This window comes from Protopterus annectens, chromosome 2.part1, assembly GCF_019279795.1.
Source record: "Protopterus annectens isolate FY-2018-M chromosome 2.part1, PAN1.0, whole genome shotgun sequence".
In the NCBI taxonomy this organism is placed as follows: domain Eukaryota; kingdom Metazoa; phylum Chordata; order Ceratodontiformes; family Protopteridae; genus Protopterus; species Protopterus annectens.
In genome coordinates, this window is record NC_056729.1 from 1,472,387,958 (window position 1) to 1,472,410,657 (window position 22,700).

Here is a 22,700-nt window from a genome sequence, read left to right on the forward strand (position 1 = left end):
GAGCCAGAAGACCTAGGTTGAGTCAAACCAGGAAGAATCCTTTTAGATTTGGCCTTATTCTTGGGTCTAGCTGCAGTATCAGAAGTACTGGGACCAAGCCAAAAGTAGGCAACCATGGGGTGTGCACAACATACTGATGACCATGAGAAGATTTACGGATTCTGCCCTTCCAGTTGATGATCTACATGAGCTGGAAGCTAATGCCTGCAGAGCAAACTCAGACTCAAACAACAACCCTTGTCCTTTTGGCTTGAGCAGACAGAGGGGCCAGGAGGCATATCTGACTCCAAAGGGTCCTTGACAGTAGACTCCAACATACCTTTAGTCACTGAAAAGGACTTTGAAAATGTCTCCTGTCCTTCAATAATTACCAAACCTGGGCAGACTGGCCAATAGTGAAGCTGTGTCATCTGCCACCTTTGGATGTTTCAGACACTGCTCTCTACACTTAAGAAAGGGGTCAAAAATGGAAGAACTGGTGGACACCATAGCTCATTAGGATCCCTTATGCCCTCTTTTCTAAAAACTGATCAAGGGATTCTGCCCTTCATCACCATAATGAGGACAGTTAAGTAAGTTGTGCTCCAGGCCTAAACAAAACAAACAAAGGGTATGATAGTCCTGATGTGGAATAGCTTTTTTAAGATTGGTCCTAGTACTCACCTAACAGAGCAGACAATAAACACTGAAGGGTTCCCCAATGGATATCTTAGCTTTTCAATGAATCCTGGTGTTCAGCCCAACCCATGCAGTCTATGGATGTGGATGCTTCAGGCACTGATGACAACAAAGAGCTTTGAGATGGCACTAGCCAATGGCCATTATGTCCAGACATTCTGACGTCAGGTACAGGATGTCTCCCAGCCGAGGAGGAGGGCTTCAAATCTCTATAATTTGGGCTGGCCAGGGGCTACACAGCAATAATAACACACATTCTTTTTACTGCAACAGTGAAGCACAATGGACATCAAACATTACTGAAAGAAGTAGATGAAGACACTTAATGAAGTTTGCTATTTTTGTGAATTTATGTGGAAATTTGCTTTGAGTCAGTGAAAACCTTTGTGGAACAGATTTTGGTAATTTTTGGTTTTAATGGTGGTCTGCACTTTCAGCATACTTTTGTTATTGGTCCAAAACAAAGTTATTACCCACGGGCCTTTTGTAGCTCTTCTTCCAGTCTGCTGTAGTCCATGAAGTGGATGATAAAATGAAGGGGCTATTTCCATTCCTTACTCAAGCAATATCCTGTTAATGCTGCTGTTAGCTCTTGCCTTATATACTAAAAGGTTGGTTACCTTCCCTGCCATCTGGTAGTCCAATGAGTTGCAGACTGTTTCTGTGTCTCCTCTTCCAAGTCATCTAGCTTCAGTTTATGCAGAATAATGTTCTTCAGGCACCCAATCTGTTCTGCCTGTATGTGTGCCATTTTTGTATGGGTCAAGAGCTCCTTACACCACTCTACCAAGCTAGTGGTGACTTCCTGCAGCTGAAACACCTGGCAGCTTGTCATCTCTAATATTAGTAGACTCCATTAGCACCTGCTCTTCCAGTATAGTAAAGGTATCTACAGTTTCTTGTACACCTGTTGCCTCCATGCCATGTGGCTGTATTGTGGTAGTCATAGCCATATGGCCACCATACAGTGTTGGTCTCTAGCCACTTTAAAAATATCTGATAAGAGCAACACACTTAACACAGCCAATACCATGGCTAAACCAACACTACTACTATATTTCAAAAGATATTAAATGGGAGCACATCACAACGCTGACGCTTTGATCCCCTAAAATCCCTGTACAAGCAAACGGTGCACTTTACAAAAAACAATCACATTGTCCACCCAAGTGTGTTCCCCAGAAAATTCACTTCTGCTAGGTTTAAAAACGTTATCCTTTTAGCCTACTTGCTCTCTGATTCTCTGTTTTCTGTGTTTAATGAAAATGAATTTAGTAATTGGCTTAGTTTCTGGTGTCATTCTAAGGGGGTGCAATATTTGTCAGCATGGAAGGGGATGGTCAACAGGTCATGCTACTTTACCAGGGATGGTCTGCACCTCTCCTCTCTAGGCTTTCGAATATTAGCTAAAACATTGTCTTCCCCCATAGTGCCTTTTTTTTAGGCAATGCCAAACTGAAAGTACTTCCAACATAGCAAGTCAAAACCAAGAAAATATAAAGGTATTACACTACTCAGTGCTAAGAGTCTAAACAAAAAACTCCACTCCCTAGAAACTCTATCCTAGAGAAAGATGACATCTGTGCATCAATGAAACATGGTTTAAAGCCGCGGAGAGCACATCAACAGTGCTAGGTAATAATGCCTTCCACACATTTAGGCCAGCTACTTCACAGGTCGGGACTAAAGGTGGAGATGTCTCTATTTACATCAAAAATAAATATACTTCAAGGCTGGTCAAACAGGACAATGCACTTGAGCTGCTCCATGTTCAAATCACCATAGGCAAAATCCAATACTATTTCCTTGCAAGCTATAGGTCCCCCTCTATGACCCAGGAAACCCATACCATGTATTTAAACTTATTAGAATCACTAACCATCCAATCAAATACCATATTCATGGGTGACTTTAATTACCCCACTATTAACTGGGAATCCTATATGACAACACAAACTCCCTGGACCAGATAGTCAATACACCAACCAGGGGTGCAACCATACTGGATCTGGACCTTGATAATATGGGAAAGCGCTGCACACCCCCTACTGTAATGCCTTCCTTGGTAAGGTCAGACCACAAAATGGTCTCCTCTGAAGTAAAAATAAAACCTGAATCCCCAGCTAAACCTGGAATATTCAGGACCTATTCTAAGGCTAACCTCCTGCTATTAAGTGAGAACCTGGCAAAATTTCAAGCTCCCATAAACCCTGAGAACACTTCTGCCTATGCAGAACTGTTCACAGAAACCCTGTACAAGTATGTTAATAGCTGGATAGAGGCAGCTGTACCCACCAGGAAGAAGTACAGGACAAACTCAAAAAAACAAGCCACCCTGCTGCAATCACAACTCAATAGGCTGTATGACAGGAAGAAAATCATGACACAAATTAGAAGGTGCAACACCCAGTGGGATAAAAGCATTCTTGTCGAACTAAAAAAACAAATCAGAGGACAAATAAAGTCTACTAAAGCCAAATTTGAGGTAAGCTTGACCTCCCAAGCTAAGGACAACCACAAAGCATTGTTTAGCTATGTCCACAACCTCAAAGGCAATAAACAATTGTGTGCAGATCTAATTGTAAATGGAGCCACCTATACTGAGCCAGAAGACATAGCAAACCTCCTCGCTGATAAATTCAGCACCAACTTTCCCCCTGTCTTCTCCTAAACCTTCCTTCAGGAAATATCATTAAATATAACTCCCCCCTACTATCACTAGTAAGACCAAGAACACAACATCAATGGCCCAGTCAATATCCCAGGATGCCTTCTAAATAGCATGAAACATGACCTATCAGGGCCTCTGGAACTACTATTTAACTGTAGCCTCCAAACAGGTTTTGTGCCTTATGAATGGAGAAAGGCAACAGTCATCCCTCTGCACAAAGGTGAGCCCTCTACAAACCCTGGAAACTACAGACCCATAAGTCTTGCTACTCTTATATGTAAAGCCATGGAAAGAATTATCATGGAGATGACCAACAGACATATGGTAAACCTACAGACACTGGACTCAACCCAGTTTGGTTTCGTCAAGGGCAGATCATGCCTACTAAACCTGGTGGACTTCTTTGAGAAGGTCACCAAAGCAATGGATGAGGGAAAAATTTTTCACACTGCCTACCTTAATCTGGCCAAAGCATTTGACACAATACCCCACTCAGGCACTGTTGACAAACTCAGGAGGTTAGGTGCAAAACAGTATGTCACCCAGTGGGTAGCCAACTGTCTCTCAGACAAGACCCAGAAAGTTAGAACCGGGGAGTCCACCTCTAGAAAGTGGCCAGTCACAAGTGGAGTCCCTCAGGGATCAGTCCTTGGACCACTCCTTATTGGCATTTACTACTCAGAAGTCAAGGCCAATGTCAGTGATCTCTGGCTGACTAAATGTGCAGATGATTACAAATTAGGAGCTGTCACTGAATGTCACACTGACACAAATGTTTTCCAGGAGGGGCTGGACTAAAACTAAATGCTGAGAAATGCATAATAGTATCATTTGGAAAGTCATCCATCCCTCATAACTATCATATTGACAACATATCCCTAACAGTTGACCAAGTAGTCAGGGACTCAGGGACACACATAGATAGTAATCTAGCCTTTGACCATCATGAGTCTACAGTGGTGAGGAAATCATTCTATATTGCTCAACTTATAAATAAAGGTATGGCATCTAAGTCAGAGAAAGTCATTGTTCCACTGTATTCAGCATTCATAAGACCTATCATTGAGTACAATGCCCCTTTTGGTATGTACCTAAACAGGCATATCCTCACTAAAAGAATACCGGGTGTAAGTAAAATGTCCTAGGCAGACTGCCTCAAGGCCCTATCCCTGTATTCTGTCTCCTACAGGCTTTTGAGGGGAGATGTATGACTAGCATTCAGGGCATTATCAAACCCCACCCTGATGGACCTCCTGCATAACCACAAAACAAAGAGCACCGAAATTACCTGTTCTAAAGACTTAAAGCTTGCCTGTGATATACATAGGTCCTTCTGGACAGATAGGTATGTATCCCAGAGATTACCACGTCTATGGAACAGGCTCCCCATCCATGTGAAGCAGAGTCAGAGATTTGGGATGCATGGCTAGGCTTAAAAAGGCCCTTTTGGTCATTAGCCTAGTAAACACCTATGAAGCTATGAACCTATAAGACATCAAAGCAGTTATAAATTAAGAGACTTGTGGTGAAAAGCCCAGCAACAACTTAACACAATCAGAAATTCATGCTGGTTTATGACTTGACTGAGGCACTCTGAAGAAAAAAAAATGTGCAGCAAATAAATTTGAGCCAATATTCAGCTGTGCTCACGTGGGATATGAACACCTGAAGCAGGATAAACTGTAAAAGGCTGCTGATGTGTTAGCTTCACATGACTGGCCTCACTCACCTATGAAAGCTCTAAGTGGGCCTGGCATGGGACCAGCTAAAGTCTTCATAGGGAAAGCAATACTGTTGTCAACACCAGGTAGAACAAAGGCACAGATAGCTAGCATATAACTTCAATTAAATGACTTATTGTTACAATTATGCATATCTGAAGAATATCTACAGTGACCCTTCAGCATGCATAAAAAAGCAAAATGTTTAAGAATGTTCAAGCTCAACAACTTTACTATGTCAAGCCATCTCAAATGTTCAGATAAAGAATTTAACAAATCAGCATCCGATAGGAACGGTATATGATAATACATAAAACAGTCTCCGTGTTCATATAAAAAATGTTTAAAAAAACATCAGCTGACAAGAACAGTGTGCAATAACACACACAGCACTATCCAAGTTCAGATAAAGAATGTTTCTGACAAATCTTCAGTTGAAAGAATCAATGTGCAGGATTGTACCCAGTACCACATACAACAGAATCTTTACACTTGTAACATTTTACTTTATTACATGCTCCCTTAGAAGTCAAATAATTAATTGGTCAGTATTGAACAATGCACTATTCCAGTAAACAAACATAAGTAAATAAATACACAGGTAATATAACATGAGACAAGAAATTATTCCTTACCCCAGCTGCAGTTAAGCAGTCCACAAAGCTCATAGACAGCAATGACACTTCTTTGCACATGGCAGCAGTCAGTCTGATTAAAAAATAATAATAAGTTACCTACTTTGTTTATAATTTCTTGTCAGACAAACAAATCAAAAACAAATCTAAAAATGAAACAAGTAAAGAACAACTTTTTTCTGCTACTTGTTGCAGTTATCTGTTTCAATAGTTACACATATTTGAGGAGTGTCAGTTTTTACTTGTTCATCCTAAAATGAACTATATGATATTAGCCAATTCATCTCCTGTAGTAATCCCATATATATATATAGTATGTAGACACTAACACTGTTGTGTATTTACTTCAATTCTTCTGAAACATTCACATCCAAATGACAAATTGTCCAAAAAAGGGAATCAAAATTTATCAGTGTGGTGTTTTTTGAGCTAGACAAGTATACAAAAATAGGACATTCAGTGGAGAAGAAGTTTAGGAGACAGAAGTCGCAACAATGACAGGAAGATGGGTGTACTGAACAATGAAGCCATATATGGAGTAGAAGTGGGACTGAAATACTTATAAATCTTTTATCAAAGATAGAGCAAACATTTTTAATAGTCTGCAGAAGAGAAACAACATTATTTAAGCAGAGAAGCACCTTTGGCACTTCTAGTTTGCCCTTTTCCCTCTGCAGGGGAGAAGTTGCAGATTTTACCTTCATAGGTTGCTCCTAAGTTAACGACCATTAGGCTCCTTAAAAACCTAGACACACAACTCAAACCTACTTGGATCCAAAGTATCATGGAGTGGGGAACATAATACTAGGGAGATAACTAAAGTTTCCAAAGGGCATTATAATGACTCTTTGGGGCACATATCTCTCTCCAGCATTTTCTGTTTATTTCATAAGCAAAGTTCTAATCCCTGCTGGATCTAGTGTTTCTGGTGCTGTTTTTTTTTTTTGTTGTTGTTTTTCACATGTGCAACAGATCCATCAGGGCTGAGTATGAAGAAGCCAATTAAACCACAAACTAAGAACAACTTGAATAAAAAGCACAAGCTGGTGACCCAAGATTAAGCAAAACAGTGTTTATTGTTCCCCTGACGTCTCAGCTAATGCCTTCATAGAAGAATACTAAACAAACTTCATATGAGTATGAAGAAGCCCTGAAAGCCAGTCAAATATCCCCTCTCAGCAGCCTGTAAGAGAATAAATACAAAGACAGAGACAGCCTTTAGGCAATCAGTGTAGGACAGGGTGCTCATGCCCTGAATTCCTCTGGTAAGAAACTCTGTGGGTGTTCCAACTGTTGTAACTGTTGGATTAGGCACATGCCAAAGGGGGCATTGTATTCAATAATAAGTCTGATAAAGCCAAGTAGAGCGGTACTATAACTTCCTAGGGACTGGATGCCATACCTTTATCTGTAAGTTGGGTGACATAAAATTATTTTCTTACTGACTTAGCTACATGTTGGCCAAAGGCTAGACTGCTTGCTACATATGCTCCCAAATGCGGTACTACTGGGTCAACTCTTTTAGGTGTTTTATCAATAGAATAATTAACTTGGGTAAACAAGTTCCCAAAGGGCATTACAATGATTTTTTTGGCATTGAGTTTTAGGTCATGGCTTTGGTCCCAGTTTGTGACTTTGGTGGTCTAAATGTGTGGAAGGTACTGTCGCCTTGCATTGCTGGAGTACTTTCAATGGCTTTAAACCAAGTCTCAGTCATGGCACAGAAATCTACATTCTCAAGAGAGAAGGGCTTGAAGGGTATGGATTGTTTTACTTAGGCTCCTAGCAATGAAGAGTAATACCTTAAGGTAGCTTTTATACTTTTTCACTATGTTGGTAGTTCGCCTTTTTGGCATTGCCTGAAAAAAGGCTCAAAGGAGGTGAATAAAGTTTTAGCCAGTATATGAAAGCCTAGAGGGAGAGAGACATAGACATCCTTGGCAAAGCAACATGGTCCGTTGACCATGTCCCCCATGCTGACAGATATTGGATCCCCCTGAAGTGACACCAGAAACTAAGCCAACTATTAAAGTAAATCGTTTTATGCTCATTCAGTGGCATCATCCTTGGTGAAGGTTGAATACTGCTGAGTGCAAGGCTCGTACCTCTCGTCTCTTTTCATACAGTCCAGTGACATATATTTCAGATCATTTACACCCACTTGCTGGTGCCTGAGGTGCAGTGACTTGAATACATGTAGGATATTGCAGATCCTAGGCCCAGATAGGCAACTAACCATTATCTTCTCCTTCTTTAACTTGGTGAGAGCAGTATCTATGTGTCACACAATGGAGTCCCAATGACAAATAGTATTCGGTAAGGTGCATCCTTTCCTTATGGGCTTTGCTGTTGTGGGACTACTGGGTGAAGGTTTACGTGACTTGTTTGTTGTTGCTTCTGGAGTGTGTTTTTGTGATTACTGAAGATGGCTGTTGCCATTAGGAGGCTTTGGAGGGCTTTGAGATTTGGGAAGGTTTCTTCTAAGCACTCTTTCCCCAAGGAAACCTGCAGGTTAGTATCATACACTTCTAACATTATTTTGAGGAAAACTAACTTCTTCTCCTTTGTTGGTATAAACACAAGTGTCTGTATGATTTTAAAATTAAACTCCAACAACTGAGACTCCCCAGCAATATTTATTTATTTATTTGACATTTGTTAACCGGGTTGGTCCAGCTGGGCATCAGCCCGTTTTCAGTGGAGACCCGAGGAGAAAAGCTCCAATTACAAAAACAATTAGGATAACATAGGTAACAAAACATAGAAAGTACCAAAAACAATTATAACTCCATAACATATTAATACAAATTATGACTCAAACATATTCAAATTACAGCAAGAGGGTTTTCGCAAAGAAATGAGTAATAAAACTAACAGCTGTTCCCTGGCGTTGGGAGTCAGCAATACACATATGCACTAGCCTCTAAAGCTAAAGACACTGCAGAAGTCTCTGAATACACAGGCAGACACCTTATTTCTGAATATTTTTTTTAAACATCCTCAATCTTTTCAGTTTTCATTACTAGATATTAACTGTCTGTCTGTTCAGAGGGTAGGTGTGCTTGTCTGGAGAGCAAGGCTGAAGTGGGTATGTAAACTTGTCTCCAATGAGTCTTTTCAGTCAGAGCATGAGCTAGACAAAAACAACACATGCTTTTCAACAACATTATAGGAAGAACAGTCACGACCTATACAATGGAAGTAAGCAATAATTAGGGTTACAAGGTCAGTTACACTGGCCATACAAGTACAGCATATGAAAGAAGTGAAAACATATCGACAAAGTAGCCAGTGGACAAAACTTACATTGTTCAACAAAGGAGGAGGATTTACATAGTCAAAGGAGAGCTTACTACCTGAAAATTCAAAAATGGAGTAAATCAACTACATAAATGAAAGTAGTTATTTCAGAACAAGAACGCTAGAATAGTTTCTAACAAAATGACAATTTTGTCTTTTTTTTCATTAGCAAAGACAGTTTAGCTTTCTGTATATGATGCTCGGTAGTTTGACTGAACTTTCCACAGTGTCCAGGGTCAGTAAAGCCGTGACCTAGACCAAGCAGAAAAGAAATCCTCAGTGGCTTAATCTCAAAACAAAGAAAGCTACAGGCACTAATGTACTGATTCCTAGGTTTTAATATACACTCTTCTTTACTGCATTGACTACTCCAGCTAACACTGCTTTTTTTCATGACATGAAAAAGGCTACATTTTAACCACCTTTCAGACAGAGAGTACCACTTCCACACACCGAATAAATCAAACTGGCTGCCAGTCATATCAAGGGCATGGTTATTAAATACGTTTACCTTTATATTATTTATTTATTTATTTGACATTTGTTAACCAGGTTGGTCTAACTGAGGTAGAAGCCCATTTTCAGTGGAGGAGAAAAGCTCCAGGATATTATATATATATATATATATATATATATATATATATATATATATATATATATATATATAGTACCGCGGTGGTGGTGCTGCGGTAGTGTTGTCGCCTCACAGTAAGACGCTGTCCGGTTCGATTCTCAGCTAGAGCGTCTTCTGCGTGGAGACATGCATGAATGGGCGTACCTTCGTTGAAGGTTGTGCATCAGGGCTGGTAACCCGGCACGTAAAAATCAACTATGAATCATTAGCGGACCGGAGTTCTGCTGTGGCGACCCCTAACTGAGAAAAAGCCGAAAGACACAAACAAATATATATACATATATATATATATATATATATGGTTCCACTTCATATCATCGAATTACCATTTCATCGAATTGCAAATCATCGAGACCAAATCGTCAAGCTCATTTCATCGAAAACTCATTTCATCGAATCTCAAATCATTGAAAACTATGAAGCAACTACAAATAACATTCCACAATGTTTTTACTACATTTATGCAGGGGGGCAAGCCCCCCTGCAACACCCCCAGTATTTAAATATACCAACTCCAAGGTCGCATTACAGTGGGGTTAGGAAATTACCTTTTTCCCCCCACTGTAGTGCGACCTTGGAGTTGGTATATTTATTTACGGGGGGTGTGGGGGGCGGAGCCCCCCACATCGGGGGTGCAGGGATGCTTGCCCCCCTGCATAAACATAGTACAAAGTGTCTGGGATGTTATTTGTAGTTGCTTCATAGTTTTCAATGCTTTGAGATTCAATGAAATGAGTTTTCGACGATTTGGTCTCGATGATTTGCAATTCGATGAAATGGTAATTCGATGATATGAAGTGGAACCATATATATATATATACATATATATATGTGTATATATAGATAGATATATATATATATATATATATATATATACATATATATATATATATATATATATATATATATATATATATGTGTGTGTGTGTGTGTGTGTGTATATATATATATATATATATATATATATATATATTTATTTATATTCAAAGTAACATAGAACAATATATTCCAAATCATACATAATATTAAGAGTGAATAGTACAACAAGGAATATACACAACAAAAAAGTAGAGCAAAAATACATTAACAAAATTCCATCATTACTACTATGCATCCTTAACAAATACAACATTAAGAGTAATTTTAAATTTTCTGAACTCTGAGAACAAGGAAATGTCCCCCTCTTTTCATAGTTTCATAGTTTAGTACTGGGCTATCTGCCCTGGGGCATTTATAAGCCTAGCCATAGTGATGTGGCTTACACCACCCCATGTAATGGTACAAAAGTGTACAGAATAGATTTAGAATACTGTGCCTCTGTCTAGTAGTGACACAGTGAAGACCCCCTTACATAACAGAATTAGTTTACTGTGCCTCTGTCTAGTAGTGACACAGAGATGACCCCCGGGGTAAACCTACGATCTCCCATCCACTCGTCAAGATTTCTCTTGAAGAGAGTCAGTGAGGGGCTCTGCCTAACATGGACTGGGATTATGTTCCAGAGTATGGGAAGCCTCTGAGTTGTGAATGTGTCCCTCCAGCATGTCCTATTCATATTTGTGCTGAGGTTTAAATCTTTAGCTCTCGTGGTTCTGATGGATTTGGATTTTTTGAGGTGGAGCATGTCCATCAATTCCTGATTGGACATGGCCTTGTACGTCAGGCACAGATCACCTCTGAGTAGGCGGTATGCTACTGAATAGAGCTGGAGTTTCTTTAGTCTGGCAGCATATGACATATGTTGGAGACCCTTGATCCTCTTGGTGAGGTACTTTTGGGGTCTCTCCAGCTGTTGCAAGTGCCGGGTGAGGTACATACCAAATGGGGCATTGTACTCAATCATGGGCCTGATAAGGGAGGAGTACAGGGGTACAATGACCTCCTTTGATCTGGATGTGAATCCCTTCATGATAAGGTGGGCAAGGTAGAAAGACTTTCTAACCACTTTGGCAACATGGGTGTCAAATGAGAGGTCACTATCGACTTGGGTCCCCAGGTCTCTGATTACTTTTTCCGTACTCAGTGGGTTACTGTCTATGTGATAATTTGTGGGTACTTTGTTTTTCCCAAAGGCGATGACTATACATTTTTTGGCATTTAGTTTAAGGCCATGACTCCAGCACCAGTTGTCCGTTTCAGTGAGGCCTTTCTGTAGGATGTATGTGTCAGCTGGTGTATCGACTATGGCGCCTAGTTTGCAGTCATCTGCGAATTTTGTCAGCCACAACCCTCCCATGTTTGCTTTCACATCTGAGAAATAAATGCCGAACAAGAGGAGTAAAGTCCCAAGAAGTAATCGCTTCTGTTCATAGTTCATAGGTTAGTACTAGGCTAACTGCCCTTGTGAAGCATTGTAAGCCTAGCCAGTTATCCCTTGTGAGACTCAAACCCTGCACCTTGTGTTTGTAAGGCAAACACCTTAACCATTAGGCCACCCTCCCAACTTTTGTGGGTCTCCTTTTACTTAAGGAACTAAAAATATACCAGCAGCCTGAAATGCACTACCAAAATAAATACATAAAGTCATTTAAGTACAGTCAAATGGTTGATCAAACAAAATTTACAAAATGAATATAAATGTGCATTATTTAAAAATGTGGTTTAATCTCCAGCTTCTGTTTCTCCTTGAACAGCTAATTCCTCACCTTAGTTTTCTCCGTTATTATTGACATTTTCTTTAAGAAGACGGATGATGCTGTTACACATTAGTGGTTCTACATTGTAAACACTACACATTACTTTTATTGTGTTACATTCTGTATAAGATGCTGTAATCTTGCTGAACATATTGCTGGTATGTATATATATGATGCTGCATTAGTATCACCTGCCTGATTTCACTGCTACGTTTCTTTTCAAGCTTTGCATTATGACTACAATAGGAAAATGTGTGTGTGCTAATGTTTTCTAAATTTTGATGTAATTAGTTGTGGTTTATTGATCAATTTTGCATTGCATTGTTCTATGTGTTCAACGTGCTGTATTGTACTTGTGCTTTTGTACTGGCTCAAATTGTGACTGAAAAGGCTTTTAGAGCAGCTCACTCACCCAGTTAATAAAACAAAAAATAATAATTAAATTAACTAGCTAAACTGGATGCTAATGTGCTGTAAGGCAGCAAATATAACATTTACCAACATACCACATATAATTAGTTTCAAATATTTGGCTCTGTGAAACTTAGTATTCTTAGCTGAGGGCTGTTATTGAGTTACAAAGGTCTTACTCTAAATTACGTTGGGTTCGAACTCTTATCAATAGTTTATAGCAAATCAGTTTACTACAAATTTCAAGAAAGCAAAGGAATCCTCTTCAGCCCACATAATAAGATCAGTCTCCTCACTCCCGATCAGAAGTAACCTTACCTACTACAGCTAGGGTACAGACTGTCACACAGGTTAACTGTCAACTCTTCTTTGTGCTTCTACGACATCACTACTTTTCCATCTGCAGTAGTGACACCTGCACCCCCTGGTAATCTATTGCTAAGGTTTGGTTACTGCCAGAGAGCTGGAATTTACTGAAAAAAAATAGCAAAGGAACTAAGGTATTGGGGAAAAAACAACTAGGGAGCGAAAAATCAGAGTGGGATGAGGTCTTGCAAAAGTTGAAACTGCAGGTTGAAGACTGCCTTCCCTAGCAGGTACTGATAAAGTACAGGCACAGAGAAAAGGATAGCAGAATATTACATGAGAGACAAGCTTTGGCCTCGTGCATACTTGAGTCCAGAACAGAAGATGTGGAAAAAAGGGGATATTGGTAGGACATATAAAGTAATGCCTGATAACTATAAGAATCGATCATAAGAGAGTAATAAAGACTGGGAAATACAAATGGAAAGAAAATCTAGAAGGTTCAGGAATTTTGCATAGAAGTGTTATCATAGATATTTTTATACCCTTGTAGACTTCACAGAAATTTTCTACAGATAGCAGTTGCTGGAAGTGTGATTGTGAAACAGAAGGGTACCTGGGAGCATATTTTTTAAGGGAATGTAATGAGCTGATGGATTTTATAAATTCTCTACAGGATACTTTGTCAAAAATGTTGATGGAACAAATGATTTTAACTAAGAAAAGGATTCTTTTGAGATGGGATGTAGACACTGAATTGCACAGACACAGTAACACCATCCTAAGTTCAATGCTGTTGTCTGCCAACAAGCAATTACCAGGAAGTAGAATTAAAAGCAAAACCAACTTAACAGAATTTCTGAATATTGCAAAGGAGATAAAAGAACTGGAGGCGGGAATTTTAGAAAAGGGAATGAGTAAACTACATAGAAGTAAATGGAATATCTGGGAACAATAACAGAATAATTTTCAGGAGGAATGACATTTCATGGAAGGCACTACTTGAGCAATCTAAGCAATATTAAAATGAATAACTGTTAAAAATATATTTGTATGATTGTAAAAAAGAAAAAAAAATGTAATGCTTATTTTTCTCTTTTATAACTGAATGTGTACTCATGTCACATTGCAATGCAGGATGTTAATGAAGATGTTTTAAAAAAGGTGGATGGATTGTGTGATAGAAGACCAGCAGCAGTCTGGCATGCGTGTCAAAGAAGGTAGGAGAGTGGCACTGAAAACACAGAGATGATGGCAGTTGACAAGACACCCCAACCCCATGTAGAGAATGGGAAAATAGGGTTGATGATGATGATGAAAAAAAGGTTTGGTGTCTCTCTCTTAAATAAGTAATCCTATGCATATAAACTCATACCACTGCCCAACCCTTGCCGACTCTATCACTAAGACCCTTACCAACAGCTCACAGTTTTCCTCCTTCTTCCAAATGTCCAGTTTTGCCCTAGCTTTAAGTTTCCCTACAGTAGCACATATTTCCCATTTACTTTTTATGTCTGGATCTTCATCCCATAATCATATTCTGTGCCTTCTCTTCTGCTTTAAAGGCCTATATAACTAATGGTTCCAAATGCAGCTGTTTATTCAGCTACCTGCTTTGCTGCACAGTAAACTGGATAAGCTGGATTTTATTGAAAACTTCATCCAGGCTACCTATGAAAATACTTAATACAAATACAGCAGTTCCAGTGAACACATCATAAACTTTTTTCTTACATATAGAAGTTCCACTGAACATATCATAAACTTCTTTCTTACATCCAGCAGATCCACAGAACACATCATAAACTTCTTTCTTACATCCAGCAGATCCACTGAACACATAATGAACTTCTTTCACACATCAAATCTATTTCCAAACTTGTGGAAAACCACCAGCATTATATCCTGGCCTTTTTCGACTTTTATTTATTTATTTGACATCTGTTAATTGGTTTGGTCCAACTGAGCCAGAGGCCCATTTTCAGTGGAGACCCGAGGAGAAAAGCTCCAGAAATTTTACAGACACAAGAACAAATTTTAATATAGTTAACAATTAATCACAACACAATTCAGGAAGCAGTAGTAATGCAATTACAGATAAGACGTACAGAAACAAAATGTGAACAACATACAAATACAAAGCATAGAATGATATTACTTGTAATATCAGCATTGCTTTTTTTGTTTTTTTTTTTCCCTTGTAGCAGACAGATAAAATAGAAATGAAACATACCTCAAAAACAAAAGTTAACATACAGCTAGGTATGAGATAGATTTATGTCATTGTAATCACCTATGTGGACTTGCAGAAAACTGTCAGTACTACTTTCCAGCCTTACAATACAATGGAAGCTTTCTAGCCCTTTTCATTTGTTTGCTCATTGGCCTGATCAACAACTGGCAAAATGAGATACTAGCAACACTACTGCTACTTACTGACACCTCACTGAGGGCTGAGAACAAAACTCATTAAGTTTCTGATTCAGTCGACCACACACTGCTTCTGTTAAAATTACACAGCTATAGCCTAAGTAACACATTACTGAATGGTTCAGAAGTTACCAAGTCAGAAGGGCATTCATAGCCCTAATCAACCTGCAGAATTTGGACATCTAACCAATTAAACAGGAGAACCACAAAGATCAGTAACAGGGCTACTTATTTTCTAGTCTTTATCAATACATCATACTTATCAGCTTTGACCTTGTTTAATGCATTTCCTTCACCAATGCCAAGACTCTCTGATGGACTAGTATTGATTTCAACAAAATCTTTAGCAGCTTTTCAACCAGTTGGGGCATGTTTGTACACAATCAGTCAAATTAGGCTTGATAGTAAATTTCTTCAAAATTAAAATCATGCCATTCAGCACTCAAAATCATTGGCTGGTATTAAAGAGAATACAAGTATCACTACACCTGAAGGAATGAAACTCAAAGCAGTGGATGGCAACTATAAATTCTAAAACTCTGGCTGGACCCATTCCTCAATTGCTCATTGCACATAACTAAAACTTTTGAAGATCACCTTGAATAAACTGTCATCTTGCCACATAACAACCAATTTCACTCCAAATAAACACAAGAATTCCTTGTCAACAGTATAATTTTGCCTATCCTGTTGTGTACTCGGCCACTTTTTAAAGGGTCCTCTTAACAGGCTGATCAACAAACTGCAGAAAGTGCAGAACAAAATCTGTTTTGTGACTAGTTCATCATGGAGGGAGCACTGTTGCAGAGCCTGAGCTAAAGCCAAGTGCTTGCATGTATTTATTGAGCTAAACTGCTCAAATGCACTGTATGGTAAAACATGTTCATCCTAGATTAGTGCAGTTCTTCAGAAATTAATTACAAGTCAGAAAACATCAGACAAAGAGCTCACATTTAGTACAAATTGAATGAATTATATAGAACCCATGTAATTTGTCTCAACACTAGTCATTACATTAACTTCTACAACTTTCTAATGTCCCTGCCTCATACTCTTCCACTATATCACCCTGAACAGCATGATCCTAGCATTCAACATCTACAAGAGTAACACTCAACACATCCTATACTCTGTCTACAGGTTTAACCTCCTAATTCACATAATATAAATATACATGTGTTGCACTGGAACATTTAACCTTAATTCTACTTCATCACCTACCCTATACATTAATTTATACAGCCCACTTTCCCTAACATTATCATTATTCAAAGAAATTTAGTCTGAAGTGATCATTAGGGTTAGAGTTTAGAAATACTATTTGTTGCTTTTTACATTAACTTTGTGTTCTCTGTTTTCTTTCTTTTTTTATTTTAATTTTTTTATTAATTTATTTTTCCGCAGATATGTATTGAAGTTCTGGGCATTAATGTTTTTGTTATTCTTTTCTTTTTTAAAAAACAAGAAACATCTTTATTAAATTATCATTTATGGCATAGGCAATCAGACATATTTGCAAATAAAAACAAACCATATTGACATATTTTCAGTTGCAAACATTATACATCACATATAATCTTCTATGCAGTCATTGTCAATATTACACACAGCTCATTCAATTCCTTCTTTCCCTTAAACCTCACTCCTCCTCCAAAACATTATTCTGCATACATTATTCCCACAATTCCCACTGTTATATTATTCACATTCTTGTCTAAAGATCCCACTTCCAGTTCTTTTATCTCTATTAAATTCTCTACTTTTAGCAAGCCGATTTAGACTTTGATTTCCATTTTTTTAGTAATTGCTTTTTTGGCAGCCACCAGAATTAAACTCAGCATGATCTTATAGTACAGCTAGCCAATTCCAATTATGTATCACAGCTCAAAAAATAATTTCCTTAATTACACCAATTTGTAGTTTACAGGGAGTTTTTAAAGTCTGTCAACTCATTCTCTCCCATATATATATATATTCCCAATTATCTCTTTCTTCCACATCACACCTCCAACATTTGCAATCTACAAGGAAAAAAAATATCCGGAGCTTTCCTGGGGTAAAAAAAATACTTATGTAAACACTGCCAAGCAAAAATCCTAAATCCTCTATACTTAGGGAGCCATACCTGTATCTTCCCATTGTTTTTTTGTGAATTGCTTATCCACTCTCTTTTCCCAATCCTTTCTAAACTCCTCTGATAGTTTTCTATAGTTAATCATACAATATTTTGTATACCCTACTAGTTATCCCTTTTTAACAGCAGCTTCTACTCTAGAATCTAGTAAAAACTCTTACCAGTGCTGGTTTTTCACTTAGCATCTCCCTTATTATTTTGTCTTTTCCTATATTTTGCTATCAATTCTTGATAGGTAAGGCAATCTCTAGGCTGCAGTCTAAATGTATTTTTGGCCTCTTGCCATTCTATCACATTTCCCTCTTTAATTACTTGTTCCCGATAACTTGGCTCCTTTGCCAGTTTTCTCCAGTAAATTCCAGCCCCCTTTTGCCTCTTTTCTGTACCCCTAATTGTAGTCATCCCTATTGGAAGAATCGCCTTTCTCAATTAATGTGCTTGCTTAGTTCTTAGAATACTTTCTGATACTTTATTAATATAACATTCTGTTTGGTTACTGTTATTCTCCTTAAGGATCTGCATCCAAAATTCCAGTCTGTACTTATTTCTTGAGCTTCCCCCTTGTTTCACCATAACCCCTTTCCACTATGAGTTATAGCTTTCTGCTTGTGCTGTGCACAGCAGCCTTAACTCTGTACCTCTGAAATACCCCTTCAAATCAGTCAATCCCAAACCACCTTGTTCTAATGGAAAGATCAACTTATCCCCCTTAACTCTTGCCCTCTTCCCCTGCCAGATAAAAATCTAACTTTTTTTTTTAATTGCTATCCACAATTTCTTCTCTGGTTAATAAAAATATATCTGATCTGTGTATAAAACTAAACGGACTAAAAACATTTTCAATGCTTGTATCTTGCTCTCCATATCCATAAAACATAGCTTCAAGTTTCTCATATTTTGTATCATAGTTTATGTCTTTTCCCACATACCTTTAGCTGCCATAACAGAATCCTTTTTAACCCAGACTCCTAAGTACTTCATTTTATCATGTCTTCATAAATATGGGTATTGCTGAACTGTGGATGCACAGTTTACAGCTATTGCCTTTGTTTTATCTCTATTACTTGTGCATCCCAAAAAGACTTGAAAGTGTCTCACAATGTTCCAAAACACTGAAATGTCCTTTTCTGGATTTATCAAGTACAAAATAATATCACAAATAAAGCCAACTTTTCACATCCTTGAATTTCTGAGTCACTTATTTTCCTTGCCAACGGTTCTATATACAACACAAATAACAAAGGGGAAAGGGGACACCCCTGCCTGGTTCCTCTGTTTAAACAGAGCTTATCAAAGAGGACCCCCCACCACACACACATACACACTTCAATTTCTCGCCTCCAGTCCCTCATATATCCTCCTAAATAACCTTATTATAGTGCCAGGAATGCAAATGCTTCCATTGCCCTGCTCATAAAATTTGATCTTACTCTGCTAAATGCTTTTTCTGCATCAAGTTTTAGGTGGAACATATATATATATACATATATATATATATATATATATATATGTGTGTGTGTGTGTGTGTACATCCCGGAGGAATCTTCTTCTCTTACCAGCAGACCCTTGTTACTGCAACAATTCTGCCACTATTATCTTTTTTACCTTTTGTATCACTATTGGAGCTCCTCTAGCAATTAATAAAAGTACTCCCCCTTTCCTTTGTCCCAGCTATTAAACTGACTAACTACCCTGAAATCCTTTCTTTATCAAAATCTAGTTCTTCCCAAATGTGTCTCCTGTTGTAGTTATTTGCACTTTGTATTTCTTAATATAATTCACTACTCATTCTTTTTCCATATATCTGTGAGACTATTCATATTCAAAGATAATATGGGAAGTGTTGCCATTATGATAAGAAGTTACTATTCCCACATGCTATCTATAACAGTTTTATTTTAAATATCTAGTTTCAGATTTTGTGTTACATGCATACACTAATGTGTGTCAGGTTGATCGTTCATACAGATTTTTTTTGTCACATCTATTTGAGCCTATGTCACATCTTATAAGACTTTTTGTTTTAATAAAAACCCTCAAACAATAAAACAAACCCACCTCATAACCTATTAACCTAATACAGTAGAATCCCACTATAATGGACTTCAGGGGACCTGGCAAAGTAGTCCTTTATATCCAATGTCTGCTATGTCCAGAGGTAGTCTTGCCAAGCACAAGGATGTGCCTACAGGGCTCCTCGCTATGATGCTGTACCCTAGCATGTATAGTAGGTCAATGAGAGTATCCATTTATGACATCCACACAGACGGGAGGAGGGTAGAGCCAGTGTGGACACATGGACAGGGAGAGGTTCCAAAACTGTCAACAAATGCTATAGAATTTATACATGTACAGTACTGTAATGTATTACTGATAAGCAAAGTAATCACTCAGTCAACAGAAAATCTTGCAATTGTTACTTTATTCCACCTTACAGTGAAATTACACATTAGGTGTTATCAAGCTATAATATTTTTACATGTACAGTGGATATAAAAAATGTACACACCCGTTAAAATGCCAGGTTTTTGTGATATAAAAAAATTAGACCACAATAAATTAGTTTAAGGGTGTGCACACTTATGCAACCAGCTTATTGTATGTTTTTTATTTTTTACATTTTCCCCTAACAAATGTGTTTGTTTTTCAATTGAATTGTACAGGTTATATGTCACATTAAAGGTGGGAAAAGTTTTGAAATGCTTTATTGTGGTCTCATTTTTTATATCACAAAAACCTGGCATTTTAACAGAGGTGTGTATACTTTTTATATCCACTGTATGTACTGTAATGTATCACTGATAAGCAAAGTAATCCATCAGTTTCTTCTGCACTGCATTTCTTTCTGCTGTTTTAGCCACGTATGCATCTTATTTGCCAATGCAAGTTATCAGGACATCTGACTCAGCTGGGTCACTGGCGTTATGTACAATGTAACGTTGCAGCATTGTCAGTGCCATGTTTGCTTCAAGTGTTGATGGTGAAGGTGCCACTGGAACCTCATCATCACTGCATTCATCATCTCTTTGTGCACAACTAACACCTGCAGACTTCACCTTAACTTCTGCTACAATATCCTGCTCAGTCAGTACAGACTTTGTCTGGACCTGCTCATCAACTACAAGAAATTCTTTCAATGACGTATTCTGGTCCAGGAAGTGCAGCTCTATCAGTCTTTCAAAAATATTGCAACAGTCAGGAGCAAGTATAGAGCTGGATGGTTCAGGATGATCCTTTGTGGTATGAACATTCTTGAGAAACCCTGCCTTCTTAAAACAATGGAAGACTGTAGTAGCTGTTATTTCATTCTCCCAAACTGAACATGCCAAACGCAGACTCTGGAGTACATCAATTACAAAACTGTCCAGATCGCTGTTCTCAACGGCCATGATAAGTTCCCCAAAAGTCGTCTTCCGTACAAACTTTAATGTTCTGGATAATTCTCATATCACATAGCTGCAGCTGGCTGGTACAGCTGAGTAGCAGAAATCCAATTGTATTGCTTTAAGCTACTGGGCAACAGCTGGACCATGTGTGCTACATAGATCAACAATCAGAACATGGCAGACTTGCAGATGGCTAATAGCAGCAGCTTTTCAGATCCATCCATAGTCACAGCAAACAATAAAGTAAGATGCTCTTTACTTCTCTTACCACTATGTCAAGTGTCTCCTTTGAATGTCACTGTACAGTCTGGCAGCAGCTTAAAGAACAAACCTGTTTCATCTGCACTGAAGATGTTTTGTTCATTTTACTGGTCTAGCAGCTGTGGTAGTTTATTCTGCAGTTAATCCTTGGCCAATTCTTGTGGTACAGACCCTAATTCTCCACGTAAAATGTAGAAGACAACAGCTTGGCATTTCTTAAACCAATACAACCAGCCATCACTGCAGTTAAAATCACTGTGACCAAGATCACAAGCAAAACTAGCCATCTTCTCTTTTAATATTGCACCAGACATAGCAGCACTGACTGAACGAGCTTGCTTTAACCAAAGGGAAGGAGCATCTTCAATGTCATCATATGTAGACTTTTGCATTTTCTTGCTACTGTCAGCAAACTGCCCAAAGGCTTTGTATTTCCCACGGTTAATCCAAATATCACTGTCGACTTACTAAGCCCATACTCATATATGATGCAAGCCTATATTTTGTTTTTTATTTTCTATTAAAATGGCAATTTCACGTTTTAACTCTAGAGTTATTGAATGCCTCTGAGCTAGATGACTTTTCTGTCATTTCACAAAAAACAGCACACGTGTAAATGATGAGCATGTGTATCATGCTATAACCGAATAAGACAAAACTAGCAGCAGTTCGGTATAAGCGAAATTCCCTTATAAGCGAGTTCATATATCCGATGTCTTTTCTTCACATTTATGTCAGTGTGTGGCTGGGATCTCTGGATCTTCTCCATTATAACAGAGTCCATTATAATGAGATTCTGCTGTATAAACACACAAAACTATGCACATCTTCAAATAAGGAGTTTAACCCTCCTAACTGGAACAATGGTCCAAGACTGACAGCTACATTCACATGCTTTAACTGACCTATATCAAAGGTAATCCATGTTAAGATGCATGTTGCATCCTGTGCTTCTACTTACACTAAGTTCTGTCTGCTTTTGTCTTATCTTTATTGCTCTCCCAGATGTAGAAGACAAGTTGGATACTTTCAGAAAACATTATTGTTAGCCAATGAAAGAAAAAAGAATTATACTGTTATTGCCCTCATATCAGCAAGTCTCCATACAAACATGAAAACCAGGGACACAGTTACCTTCAGCTATGAGCTTCTCATGTCACACTGTGAGCATTTATTTGTTAAAGGAAAACTTTTCATTACATTCAATGTTATTTGACTTTCTTGCTTCCACTTAAAACTTGTTAGATCAAGCCAAAGGCCTTAATCCAGTCATTCCCCTATGCAAATGTAAGAAAAGTACAGTTTTGTACCTACCATAAATGTAGATGTTCGAAGATCCACATTGCTGCAGTCCTTACACTTGGGTAGTCCGCTGTCCTCGGTCGGCCCGAATATCAAAGTATAAGGCTGACGTCGGTCAGGGCGCATTTGACTGACATCAGGACGTCAGGGTACAAATGCGCATGACCGACGTCATATCCTCAGTCTTTTCTTGCC

General features: G+C 38.3%; 1 protein-coding gene across 1 annotated transcript in view; it reads right to left on the reverse strand.

Moving 5' to 3' along the window:
• Positions 1 to 22,700, reverse strand: part of FAM114A1 (family with sequence similarity 114 member A1) — a 1,202,629-nt gene that overhangs the window by 258,624 nt on the left and 921,305 nt on the right. The window contains exon 12 of the mRNA XM_044062942.1: positions 5,706 to 5,778. Coding sequence (XP_043918877.1) covers positions 5,706 to 5,778 — 73 coding nt within the window. The remainder of the gene's footprint in view (positions 1 to 5,705; positions 5,779 to 22,700) is intronic.